This window comes from Corvus moneduloides, chromosome 2, assembly GCF_009650955.1.
Source record: "Corvus moneduloides isolate bCorMon1 chromosome 2, bCorMon1.pri, whole genome shotgun sequence".
NCBI lineage: Eukaryota > Metazoa > Chordata > Aves > Passeriformes > Corvidae > Corvus > Corvus moneduloides.
In genome coordinates this window covers 110,134,155-110,145,868 of record NC_045477.1, presented here as the reverse complement: position 1 = coordinate 110,145,868, position 11,714 = coordinate 110,134,155, and the positions used below count along the sequence as shown (strand labels likewise).

At 45.9% G+C, this 11,714-nt stretch overlaps 1 protein-coding gene and 1 long non-coding RNA gene across 2 annotated transcripts; both read right to left on the bottom strand.

The window, feature by feature from the left end:
* Positions 1–3,526: 3,526 nt before the first annotated feature.
* SAT1 (spermidine/spermine N1-acetyltransferase 1) lies at positions 3,527–6,265 on the bottom strand. The gene is made up of 6 exons (XM_032100832.1): positions 6,002–6,265; positions 5,840–5,891; positions 5,672–5,755; positions 4,386–4,487; positions 4,258–4,298; positions 3,527–4,039 (listed from the first exon to the last, which is right to left on the bottom strand). Exons 1-6 carry the CDS (start codon positions 6,065–6,067, stop codon positions 3,869–3,871), a joined length of 516 nt encoding a protein of 171 aa, XP_031956723.1. The 5' UTR covers positions 6,068–6,265; the 3' UTR covers positions 3,527–3,868.
* A 1,513-nt stretch (positions 6,266–7,778) lies between these two features.
* Positions 7,779–11,660, bottom strand: LOC116440261. The gene is made up of 2 exons (XR_004238514.1): positions 11,496–11,660; positions 7,779–8,722 (listed from the first exon to the last, which is right to left on the bottom strand). It is a non-coding gene; the product is annotated as an uncharacterized LOC116440261 (long non-coding RNA).
* Positions 11,661–11,714: the final 54 nt, after the last annotated feature.

Here is an 11,714-nt window from a genome sequence, read left to right as displayed (position 1 = left end):
GAGGGGGCGGCGAGCCCGGCGCTCCCTCTGCTCGCAGCCGGGGACGGTGCTGACGCATCCTCCGGCCGCAAGTTTGTCCAAGGCCACCCTTCTGTCCCCTCCCGATGGGAGTGAGGAAACTCTGCCATTGCGAAATGTTCGCCGGCTGCCTCAGCCTGAGGAGAACTTCCCGGGGCATGAGTTTGAGGGGGAGAGCGAGGAGGAGCTTTGCACCTCAGCTCCCTGGAGATGTTATCAGCGCTGGTAACACTCGCTCCCTAACTCTTCCCCGCAGGCAGGCTCGCTAAAGCAGGGGAACAGGGCAGCGCTGGCTGACCTGCAGGCCACACGCCAGCCCTGTGCCTCTGCTGTGATGGGCTCCCACTGGTGGGACACCAGTGACCAGCTCACAGCCAGCTGGTATTGCTCAGCCCCCATCCGTATGCTGGCACTCAGCTTGGCGGTGTGATTGTGGTCCTGGAACCGAGGAAAGTCATGCCAGGTGAGGTTTCTCCAGCATCTAAAGCCACAGAAAACACTCTGCTGTATGTCTCAATTGTAGTTCCAGAGTCGCTTTGGTCCTCCCGTAGCTTGAGAAAAAGTTATTGAGGGGATTTAAAATTGGTCTTTTCTTGACCCATGGCATTACCACATCACTGTTGGAGAGTCAATCTTACCAAAACTGTGAGAATATTTCTGCTGGCTTTAAAAACCCTGCCTCTTAGTAGGATCTCAGCAAAAGTCACATCTGAACAGTTGGTCCCTGTATGTCCTTTCACATGTGAATGTTTAAAATTATCCCCACTGGCTAGAAAAGTCTTCTCATTTAGCACTGCCTCACTTGTTTTCTGTGACTCCCTGAGAATCCATTCCATCAGAATTTTAGAAAATGCAATGGTAAGCCACATTGGCAGAAGATGAACAAGATATGATAAACAATTTTAAATTGATTGAAAATTTGACTAAGCTGCTTACTTTCCTAATTATAATGCCTAATTAGTTAGCTTGTTCCATTCAGTCATGCAGCTTTGATAGCTTTATTGTGCTCCAGAAGTCTGGGGCCTGAGATTTAAGCAGGCCTGCCCTAGATATCTAATGAACTGTTAATTTCAAAATAAAAACACTCTTAAACTGCTCTACTAGCAATCACCTTCTGGTCTGATACATGGAGCCAGAAGCACCAGCTTAAAATAACTTCCAAACAGATTGTGCTAGGACTGAGATGCAGTGGGTATGAGATGAGTAGGTTAATGTAGCTCACAGAGTAACCAGTGAAGTTACTACATCTTTACCAAGGAGAAGATACACCACCCTGATGCTCAGTGAGAGCTGCTGGAGACCATCTCCTCTTTCCCATTCTGTCTCCATCACCAGCTCTTGAGCTGGTTCCTTGGGTAGGCTTGTTCTCACTTCCTTTGGCCTGCTGAATTCCAGAAGAGTACAGGCTCAGCAAGGGTAGGGAGGTTTGTAGCCCGGCATTTAATCTTTGGCCAAGTGAGAAACACATTTCCACTCCCCTTGAGTAGAAGAGGGATTTGAACCTCAGGCTCCTGTGTGTGGTATGAATGCTGCCACAGCTTCTGAGGTGCTGCACCGGGGCAGTCCTGGAAAGGGATGTTTCTTATACAGAACCTGACCTGCTCAATCAAAGTAATTTTTGTGACAGATTCCATTCTCAGTCCAGCTGGAGTTAGACCAGATAAGCACTGGAACCATATCACAGAATCATAGAATGGTTTGGGTTGGAAGGGACCTCACAGACTATCTTGTTCCAACCTCCTCCATGGTCAGGGATGCCACCCAGTAGACCACGCTGCTCAAAGCCCCATCCAGCCTTGCCTTGAATGCGTCCAGCAATGAGACATTCACAACTCTGGGCAACCAGTTCCAGTGCCTCACCATCCTCACAGTAAAACTTTCTTCTTATGAGCCAGTCTAAACCTGTTCTCCTACAGCTTAAAGCCCTCTTACCCCTGAGAAAAGTCCCTCTCCAGCTTTCCATAGCCCCTTTAGGTACTGGAAAGCTGCTAGGTCTCCCTGGAGCCTCCTCTTCTCCAGGCTGAGAAGCTACAACTCTCTGAGTCTGTGTTCATGAGAGGGGTGCTCCAGCCCTCTGATCATCATCACGGCCTTCTCTGGACTCACTCCAGCAGATCCACATCCTTCTGATGTTGGGAACCCCAGGGCCGGATGCAGCACTCTGCATGGGTCTCACCAGAGTGGAGCAGAGGGGCAGAGTCCCCTCCCTGGCCCTGCTGCCCATGGTGCTTTGGATGCAGTCCTCAGGGTTGGTTTTCTGGGCTGTGAGTGCACATTACCAAGACACTGTTGAGCTCCTTGTCCACCAATACCCCCAAGGAAGAGCTACCTTCTGCTCTCTTCCAAGAGCTCCTGTATTTTTTATTAGTGCTCTCACTCTTGAAGCAACAGCTGACAACCAAACCTCATACCCTGGGCAGAGCTGACACACTGCTGACTACACATCAGCTAAAAACAAAACAGAAAATAAGAATAGTTTCACACACAGCTCTCTCTTTGCCCTAGGTAGTGATACCTTAATCTTAAAATCAGTTCAGCATTTCCCACTGCTGAAGCAGCCACTTCCCACTACTCTCTAGGATGAGGAAACATCTTCCATGCAATCCATGATTTATGCAGTGACCAGCAGGATTAAAACCTTGTTTAATTAAACCAGTTTATGTTACAATGCAGCTAAGTCTCTTCCCTTCCTTTGAAGTGAAAGTAGTGCTGGCCAAAAAAATCCTTTTATTGCAGGGTTACCAGAGAGCAAGAGGAGAGCAGCAGAAAGCTTGCATGCATCCACTTTCACCATCAACTTACGAGAAGGGCAAATACAGTACTGTGAAGTTGTTAATTTGTTTCAAAGACAACTCAAAATTGATGAGCAGCATTATTTTCACCTATTGCTGTGCAAAGGCGTAAACACACAGGGATGGTTTTCCCTCTTACAGCTCAACACAGCCACTGAAGCTCAGCAGAAATGCTGAACCAGACCCGGTATCAGGTACAGAAACAGAAGCCACCAGAAGCACGCAATTTTGGTGCTTTAAGAATCCCATAATAGAGCTTTTTGTGTAGTTTGTAAATATACTTTCATTCCGTGCGACCAGTCAAACCCACTTTTTGTTACTTAGGCTTTGAAATCACACCAGGATGCATCTTTCCCTTCAAGGCTATGCCCTTCCAACTGAGGTGCTCTGCAGGTAACTGGAAGTCCCAAGCTCCAGACTTTCTGGAACAGCTGTCCAGAGAGCAGAAACCTAATTTAGGGACTCCAACTGCACCTAAAAATGTATGTCACAAGCCAGGATGCCTCACACCACACAGGAAGCAGGGGTTGATATCAAACCCTTTCCAATACTCAGGTGCTCAGAACCTTGCCATGCCCCACAGGCACACAAATGCACTGGGACCATGGTAAATCATTTCACTTGTGAGAAGGTTGAAGTAAATTGAGTCTTTTATTAATTTGTGTATTATTTGACAGAAAACTTTATGTGAAAATGAAAAGTCAAAACTATGGCCATGAAGTGAAAACACTATTTTATTTTTATAAAAGGCAATAATTAAAACAAACCCTACCAGTGTGTACATTGTACACATTTCAATGACACTTACAAGAATGAAGTTTCCATATACAAGGATTACAAGCCCACACTGGTAAAGGATGCACACAAGCACATACTGAACTTCACAGATGCCTCAACTCCAGATCACAGTACCAATTACTCTATGACCACACCTGCACTGTCATTATTAGCATCCACACTACTTTATTCCACTACAGACTGTACATACACAGAAAGCAAGGAGTTTATTCAGAGAGCACATACATTCACAGAAACAAATTATTTGCTGGAATAATCTCTCACTCTTCTGCTGCCATCTTCAAGAGATACTCTTTGTCAATCTTGAAGAGCCTCCAGCCCTCCTCAGTGGACAGATCCGAGGCGCCCCTTCTCTTGTAGAACCTGATGGAGGGTTCGTTCCACTCCGCGACGAGGAAGTGCATGCTGCTGCAGCGGCACTTCACAGCCACCTGCAAAGCCAACGCCACACGGTCACAGCCCCCCGAGAGAGCCCCAGGGACAACCGGCCACATTACTCAGCAGCTGTGTATCACCACAAGTCATTGAGTTCATTCCAGCAGCCACTGCAGCATTTCTCAAAGTCTACCAGACTCCAGGCAATGTTTTAAGCCATCTAGAGTCCTGCCACCTCCTTTAATTCTTGTTTAGACTTAGCACTTTGACATACCTGACTCAAGTTCTTCAGAATCTCTGACCCAATACCAAGTCCTAAAAAAAACCAAAAAACAAGAAACTTAAGTTTTAAATCTACAGAAGCCCTATGGGTAGCAACTCATCTAATTCTGCAATAGGTACCTCTGTACTCAGCCATCACATAAAAATCTTCAAGGTACAGCAGTTTTCCAATCCATGGATCATAAGTGAAGTAATACATGGCAAAGCCCACGACACATGTTTCTGAAACAAACGGTGTAACTTCAGCTAGTCAGAATTTAAAAGGCAAAAATATTAGGTCTTACATGCATGTTTAAACATACAGATTCTCTGGTACATGCAGACATTTGATACTAGGTTACAATTAAAAATGAAGCTTGCAAGTAAACACACAATTGAAAATACAAGTTCTGACAAATTTGTATCAACCTAGTAAAAAAAGATTGCCCTGTCCATACCCTGAAATCCTCAAAATCATAGTAAGTGTTAACACAGCTTTTTTTCCACAAAATAATGCACACCTGATTAATTACTGATTAATTTCCAGTCTGGAATACAAGTAAGAACTTCACACAGCAGCTCACAATCTGGATGATTGCCCCAGCTCTGCTTCCTTAGGAATAGTCTGTCAAACCCTGAGGAACACTGATCTTTCTGTGTACATTCCTCAGTAACTACTGTGCCAGAAGGCCTATTTACAGGCCACCTTTACAGCAGCGTTTCAAGCACTTCCACTTATGCTTCCACTGAGAGCATCACGCTGTTTTCTTTACCTTCAACACCATGAAGTCAAGGGAAGCAAAGCTACAGCTTCAATTTTAACTCTGTGGCTCAAGAGAGAAGAAAAACCAACTCTTCCAACAACAGCCCACTCAAACAAACCCTGAGTATTTTAACTACATCTGCCATAACACTCTGCACATACTGTAAGAGAAGCGTGCAAACAGGTTTCTGTCATCTACTGTGTCTTTGGTAAAGGTTTGGGAATAGCACTTGTCCCTGTAGACCTTACCTCTTATTATGATCATCTACTTTATTGTGTAACGGATCTTTTAGTTACCTCCCCGCCCATCCATGTACACAGAAGGGCCATGTACATGGCGAAGCTAGAGACTGTAACCTGAAGATTGGGGACAAATTAAAGAAAAAAATGTGATTCAATAGAATTACATAAAGGTAAGTCAGGGTCAAATAAGAAAAGCCATTTAATTAATTGGAGTCAAGCACATTATGTTATACCTGATCTCCCATGCTTCCAGGATTAGCAACCACTTCAGCAGAGTATCAGTGTACATTACTGAATTTTAGCAGTTAACCTACTCCTCCTGCCCCAGTCCACTGGTGGAACCTTATCTACAATCATTAATATTAAGCAAATGATGCTTCTGTGTACTTAGCGTCCAAAAATAAGTATCAGGAAGTCTCACCTTCAGACGACCACTGGTCTTTCGGCACTTCTGCAACCAGACAATGGTAGAAAGGGTGCTCGCCAAAACCATCCTCAAGCAGCTCTGGAAAAGCAGAATACACGCGCAGCTGAGCCACAGGCGCTGTCACTCAGCCGCCAACCGGGTGAGCTCTTGCAGCCTCCGTACCTTTCTCAGTCAGGACCACTTGGTCCTCCATGTCCTCGTATTTCGCCAGTTCCTGGAAGAGAAGGAGATTGTGAGCAGCCTCTCTCCGCCCCCCCGCCCTTGCGCAACAGCTTGTTTCGCTCCGGCAGCGGGCAGCGCTGTTCCCCCGCACCCCGCCCGCACCTTGATCAGTCGCAGCAGGTCGGGACAGTCCTCGGGACGCGCGGCGCGGATACTGAACGAGGCCATTTTCGGCGACGCTTCCCCCTGCGGCCCCCTCGGCTGACGAGTCCCCGGTGTGTGAACAGGAGGAGAAGCTGCTTCTTCATTCGTGTCCCGGGCGCGGCGGCCACCTGCGGTCAGTCAGGCTGCGAGCATGTCCCGGCGGCGTTCGGCTGCTGGCGGTCCCAGCTCCCTACCGCTGCTTCCCCGGCTCGGAGAGTGCGGCTTACTTACCTCGGCCGCCTCATTTATAGACGTTCTCGCCCCGCCTCCCCGCCCACCAGCCAATGGGAGCGCCCCTCGTGCTCGCCCTCAGCCAATGGCCGCGCCCCTCCCCGGAATCCTGCCCGGGCCTGCCAGCAACAGCTGCGGCCGTCTCGTGACTCTCCCTCCCCCTCCCGCGCGGGGCGCCCCCTGGCGGAGCGGGGTGAGACCCCGCCCGCTCTCCCTGCGCGGCGCCGGCGGGGCGGCGGGAGCGGCCCTCAGGGAGCGGCCCTCAGGGACCCCCCTCCTCAGGGACCCCCCCCCTCAGGGACCCCCCCTCAGGGAGCCCCGGCACCGCCTCTCCCGGCACCGCCTCTCCCGGCACCGACTGCCGCGGGACCCCGAGAACCGGGCCCGACATTGCCCTCGGCTCGGGGCTCTCCCTGCGCGGGTACTGTGTTAGGAGCCGTGGCGCCGCCCTTGCCGCAGAGCGCGGGGCGGCACTGGGGGCACTTTGTGCACCGCCGTGGGGAGAGAGAAAAAAAGCCGCAGTATTTGCGGGAAACACGGATCAGTGATCCGTATCCAAGGCCGGGCGCGGGGGACCGTGTCTAGCACCAAGGTACGCCCCCGGACAGGAACGTCCTTAAGGAAATAGGGTCAAACCACTGAAGTTTAACCTTGGGGTTGGGACGTTTCCCAGTCTGGCACACGCACCGTAACCCGCCTGACTGGAGGAAAAGGGATTGTGCTGGGAGAAGCATAAAGGAGTAGATTTAAAGTAGGGGGATCTGGTAGTAGTCTGCCTAAGAGAGGATGCGATGCCATCCCGATGGAGGTATGGCTGTCACTGAGGAGAGAGGTGGGTGTGATGAGGAAAATTCCATCTGGGTAGACTCAAAAAACATGACTTTAGAGTACGAGAGGATGGAGGAGTTATCCTCAGCCCTGTGCTTCCTCTGGGTATTACCTAGAGATACTGCTGTATGCTGAGGAATGAGCTGGGTCATAATCTAGATAAGCATGTGGTCGGTCCATGGACCTACCAGCTGGGCCACCCAGAGAAGTACAAGTCTTTGCCATATGCATGGTTTTCTTTTCACCCTCTTCTATTAGATGTGCCACTATCATGTCCATTCTTAGATATTGTAAAGGAGCTCTTAATCTTAAATCTATCTTAGTCTGAATTGTTTTAAGAATGGTTTGGGATATGGGAAGGCACTAAGTCATGCTGCTGACTTTCACAATACACCCCCCCATTTTTCAGTGTATCCAAGAAGCTACAAGGCTGGCCTTAGACAGAGGGTCCAGCACGGAACATGATACTGCAAGAGGATTGTATAAAGAAAGGTGTATAAAGTGTGTGTTCAGGTGGCTGGTGTTAGCACGCAGTGGAAAGTGCCTGAAGGCCTGGAAGAGTAATTTAGGATTTATGCAAGCACCCTAACTGGCTCAGTTTACCCTCTACTGGAGCAAGAATAGAGATGCCCAAAGAACAGAAGCATTTCCAAATCACTAAGCAACAGCCAGTGGCTAGTAGTAGAAAAGTTAAAATTTATTTCATGGGTTGTGAGTCTGGAAATCACTCAGGACAGGGCATTTGGTAGGGAGACTGAATCTGAAGAAACTACCAAAGAACAGACTCAGTCTAACTACATACCTTTAATGAATACAGATTTTTTTCATTCCCTAGAGATGATTAGACTGAGATCAGAAATGGGGAATACTGTCTCTGTGAAAGACAACAGCCTTTGTGTTGTCTCAACTCTCTTTGTTTTGCATTTCACAAAGAGGAAGTCACACTATCAGGAAACCTACTGCTGTGTAAGAACAAAAAGTGCCTGGTTTCTTTCTTCTCAAGTCAGAAAAGTCACATGATTTAGAAATTGAAGTCTCAGCAAAAAAGACCCAAACATTTTCTCCCTCGGCTGTTTTTGAAAATCCTGCTTTAACTTGCTCAGAAATATGCTGATATTGTGTTGCCCCAGTTAATACAGTTCATCAGATTTAGCTTTCAAATTCACAAGGCAGAAGGAAAAAAATACTAAAAAATTTCATGAAGTGTCAAAAAAAGTTTTATGAAACAACAGGAAATAGAGAGAATTCAGGGAAAAAAAGAGGAAAACTAAAAATTTCTTATCTAGATCTCAGAGACTATAGTACAACTATTTAGTTATGTATTACTAGGGATATTTTTTCCAGAATAAGTAAGTTTATTAAGAATGGTGAGAATATTTTACAAAAAGGTTCTAAAAGAACTCAGTTTGTGAATTAATCAGACTGATGGGGCATGTGTTTTACAGCTTCTTCCTTTTGTCTCAGGTCTGTTGGTCTTTGAGCAGGTTTCATGTCATCTTGACACAGCTGAGGCCAATGATGAAATCTCTAATGACCTGCACAGGGCTTGGATTTTATCCTTCAGTGGTCACAGCCTGTTGATCTGCCCTCCTCTCCAAGGAATGTGTAGTGGCAAGTCTCCTGAAAAGAATCAAGGTTTTTTTCAAATTGTGCAAATATGTGTGCTGGTAGGTAGTTAGCAAACGTTTTTAAGGTAAACCAAGGTTGAAATAATCTGTTATAATGAAAAATGCACTGAAGTCTGGATTAGCTCACTCCTGTACCAGCCAACAGCTTCTTCCATGCGGAACCTGCTGACTGTGAATCCATCTGCATTTCCACCAGGAGGGTTGGACTTTGGTGTTTGAGAAGGTAAAATGGTTAGAACTATCTAAAATGTGCATCATTCCTATTATTCTTACTGTATCTTCTCCCTAAATATTACTCATAAGAGAAACAGAAAAATTTGTGCAAAACAGCAAGCAGCAGTTTCTTTTTTAGCATGCAACAGGAACTTTTATAAACAGGAACTTTTATAAACAGCTGGTAATAAAAGCACATGGAGCTCAGTAGTGACTGAGGCAGTTTTCCCCACATCCTGCCCAGAGACAGAGGTCTTTTCTAGTCTGAAGATACAGGAAATAGCCAAGACAGTTCCCCCAGATCCTTTCACGGCAATGCAACTTAACAATTTACTCAGAGAGTTATGGGACCTTATCTGCACTTGTATCAAAACCATGTTTTTATTTGCATCTAAATTTTCTAATGCTCTCTTTCCTTGGAGCATGGACAGAAAGGCTCAAAGTGGGCACCAGTTTTCTTTCTTTACTGTTCAGATAATCAAACTCTCTTCCTGTTTTAATTTTTGATTTCCTCCTTCGCTGGGAAGATTCCTTGCATTCCTGTATGAATGCCTCTTTCATGCCTCAGAGGTTCTCTGTTTGTAATAAATAAGAGAAAAACTCCTTATTCCACATTAAAATGTAGCGAGTTAATGATTTTTGATTGTGCTATTAAATATTTCCAAGTATTTAAATCCAAGTTGTATGTCCTGTCAAATCTCTGGAGCAAAATACAGAAAATGCAGTTAATACTCAGTATTGACCTGTAATTTTTTGATGATTTTGGACATCTGGGATTCTCTTAAAATTTTCAACTGAATATTTTCTTCCTAGTACTTAGACCTTGCATTGATATTTATGAGTTCACAGTTGCTTCTGATATCTTTTTCAAGCCACTTAAAATTACAGTTTATCAACACTAGGCTGTACAGAGAAAAAAATATTACTATCTGTCAGAATAGTACAAATACGAAATAAATACTGCATGAGCACTGCTCAGAATTCAGGGCAAATGCAAAATTAACAGTTTCACATAATAAAGCTACATGAATTTCCATATGCTGGCAATAAAATGACCATAATTTTTCTTTATTATCTTTGAAAACATATTTTAGGTCATTAGAACCCTATTCCTGTAGGCTAATACTTTTTTTCTGTCATTTGTAATTATGCAGTTTAATGAATTTAGGATTTAGACATAACTAATTATCTGCCTGAATCCACAAATCATCTATATCATGTGTGCAAATGATTTGGGGTATAAAAGTTATAGAAATAAATGTTGGGAAAAAATCCAGCCAGGCCTCAGTTTTGGATACAGTAGAAGTATTGTATCTGGATACAGTAGAAGTCCCTTTGGCTCTGACCCTGCATTGTCAGAGGGAAATATCTCAGGCTTTAAAAAGAAATCTACGAAATCTAAATTTTTCCTTATAACTAATGGGGTTTGCACAATGAGTAGATGTTTTTGTTATTTGTCACAGTTACAGTTTTGGCTTTGGCACAGTCTTCTGCAGTGTTCAGAAGTGATTCTTTTCATGGTGCCTTGATTTTTGAACCTTCAGCACACATGCATACCAGGTTTCCACATTTTTTTTCCCATGACCAGATGAGCGAGAAGCTTTGCAATAGCGCCCTCAGCTCTTTCATGGAATCACAGAATGGTTTCAGTTGGAAGGGACTTTAAAGACCATCTGGTTTTCAGGTGTTACCCTTACAAGTAATGAATACTCTGGTGAATGTACCTTCTGTTTGTCAGAATGTGTTTTCTCATATCCTCATCCAATCTTGCTGGTGTCTTTGCTAAGTCTTCAGCAAGGGGTGCTTAACAACTTCATTGCTAACTTGTACCTTCTATATGCACTGTTTTGCTGGCAAGTTGAAATGGCCAGTGAGAACCACAGACATTCTGGTTGGTGTGGAAGTCATGGGCTGCACCTGGACACATGTATATATCCCAGTCCCCAGGAGGTACAGACATGGTTACAGTGGGTGCTCTGGTCCTTATGGGCTCTGTGGTGTCTTGGTGCAGAGCCGGGGCTGCCCCTCTGCCACACGTGCCAGTGCAGGCCCCATGTCATCTCTGCTCTAAGTTTCTTCAGCTCCCAGGAATAAAAAAATTCTGATTAATTGAACTCGTTGATCATTTGACTGTGGAAAGCACACAGCTTGTTTAACACAGCTGTATTTTCACAGAATCACAGAATAAGGTTGGAAAAGACCTCTGAGATCATAGAGTCCAACCTGTGACTGAACACCATGTCACTAGACCATGCTACTGAGTGCCACATCCACTCTTTCCTTAAACATTTCCAGGGACGGTGACTCCAGCACCTCTCTGGGCAGTCCATTTCAATGTCTAAGCACCCTTTCTGTGAAGAAATTCCTCCTACGTAATGTCCAACCTAAACCTCCCCAGGCGCAGTTTAAGATTGTCCTCTCGTCCTGTCTCTGGTTGCGTGGGAGAAGAGGCTGACCCCACCTGGCTACACTCTCCTTTCAGGGAATTGTAGAGAGTGATAGCGTCACTCTTCAAGATCTTAAGATCAGAAAATTCCGAGGCTCTCAGTTACCTTCCGTAGCAGTGCCACCCAGGGACGGGCCGGGGCAGGAGGCCGTGTTTCCCCACGGCCGTGTGACGGCTCGGGGCGCGCCTCAGGGCTCTGGGCACAGCGCCCAGCTGAGCGCCGCCAGCCCGCCTTCCTCACGGTACAGTGGAAAAACGGAGCATTAAAAAGAAAAGATCACGATGCCTATTAAAAGCACGTCCCGGCAGGGCCCGCCCGCTCGGC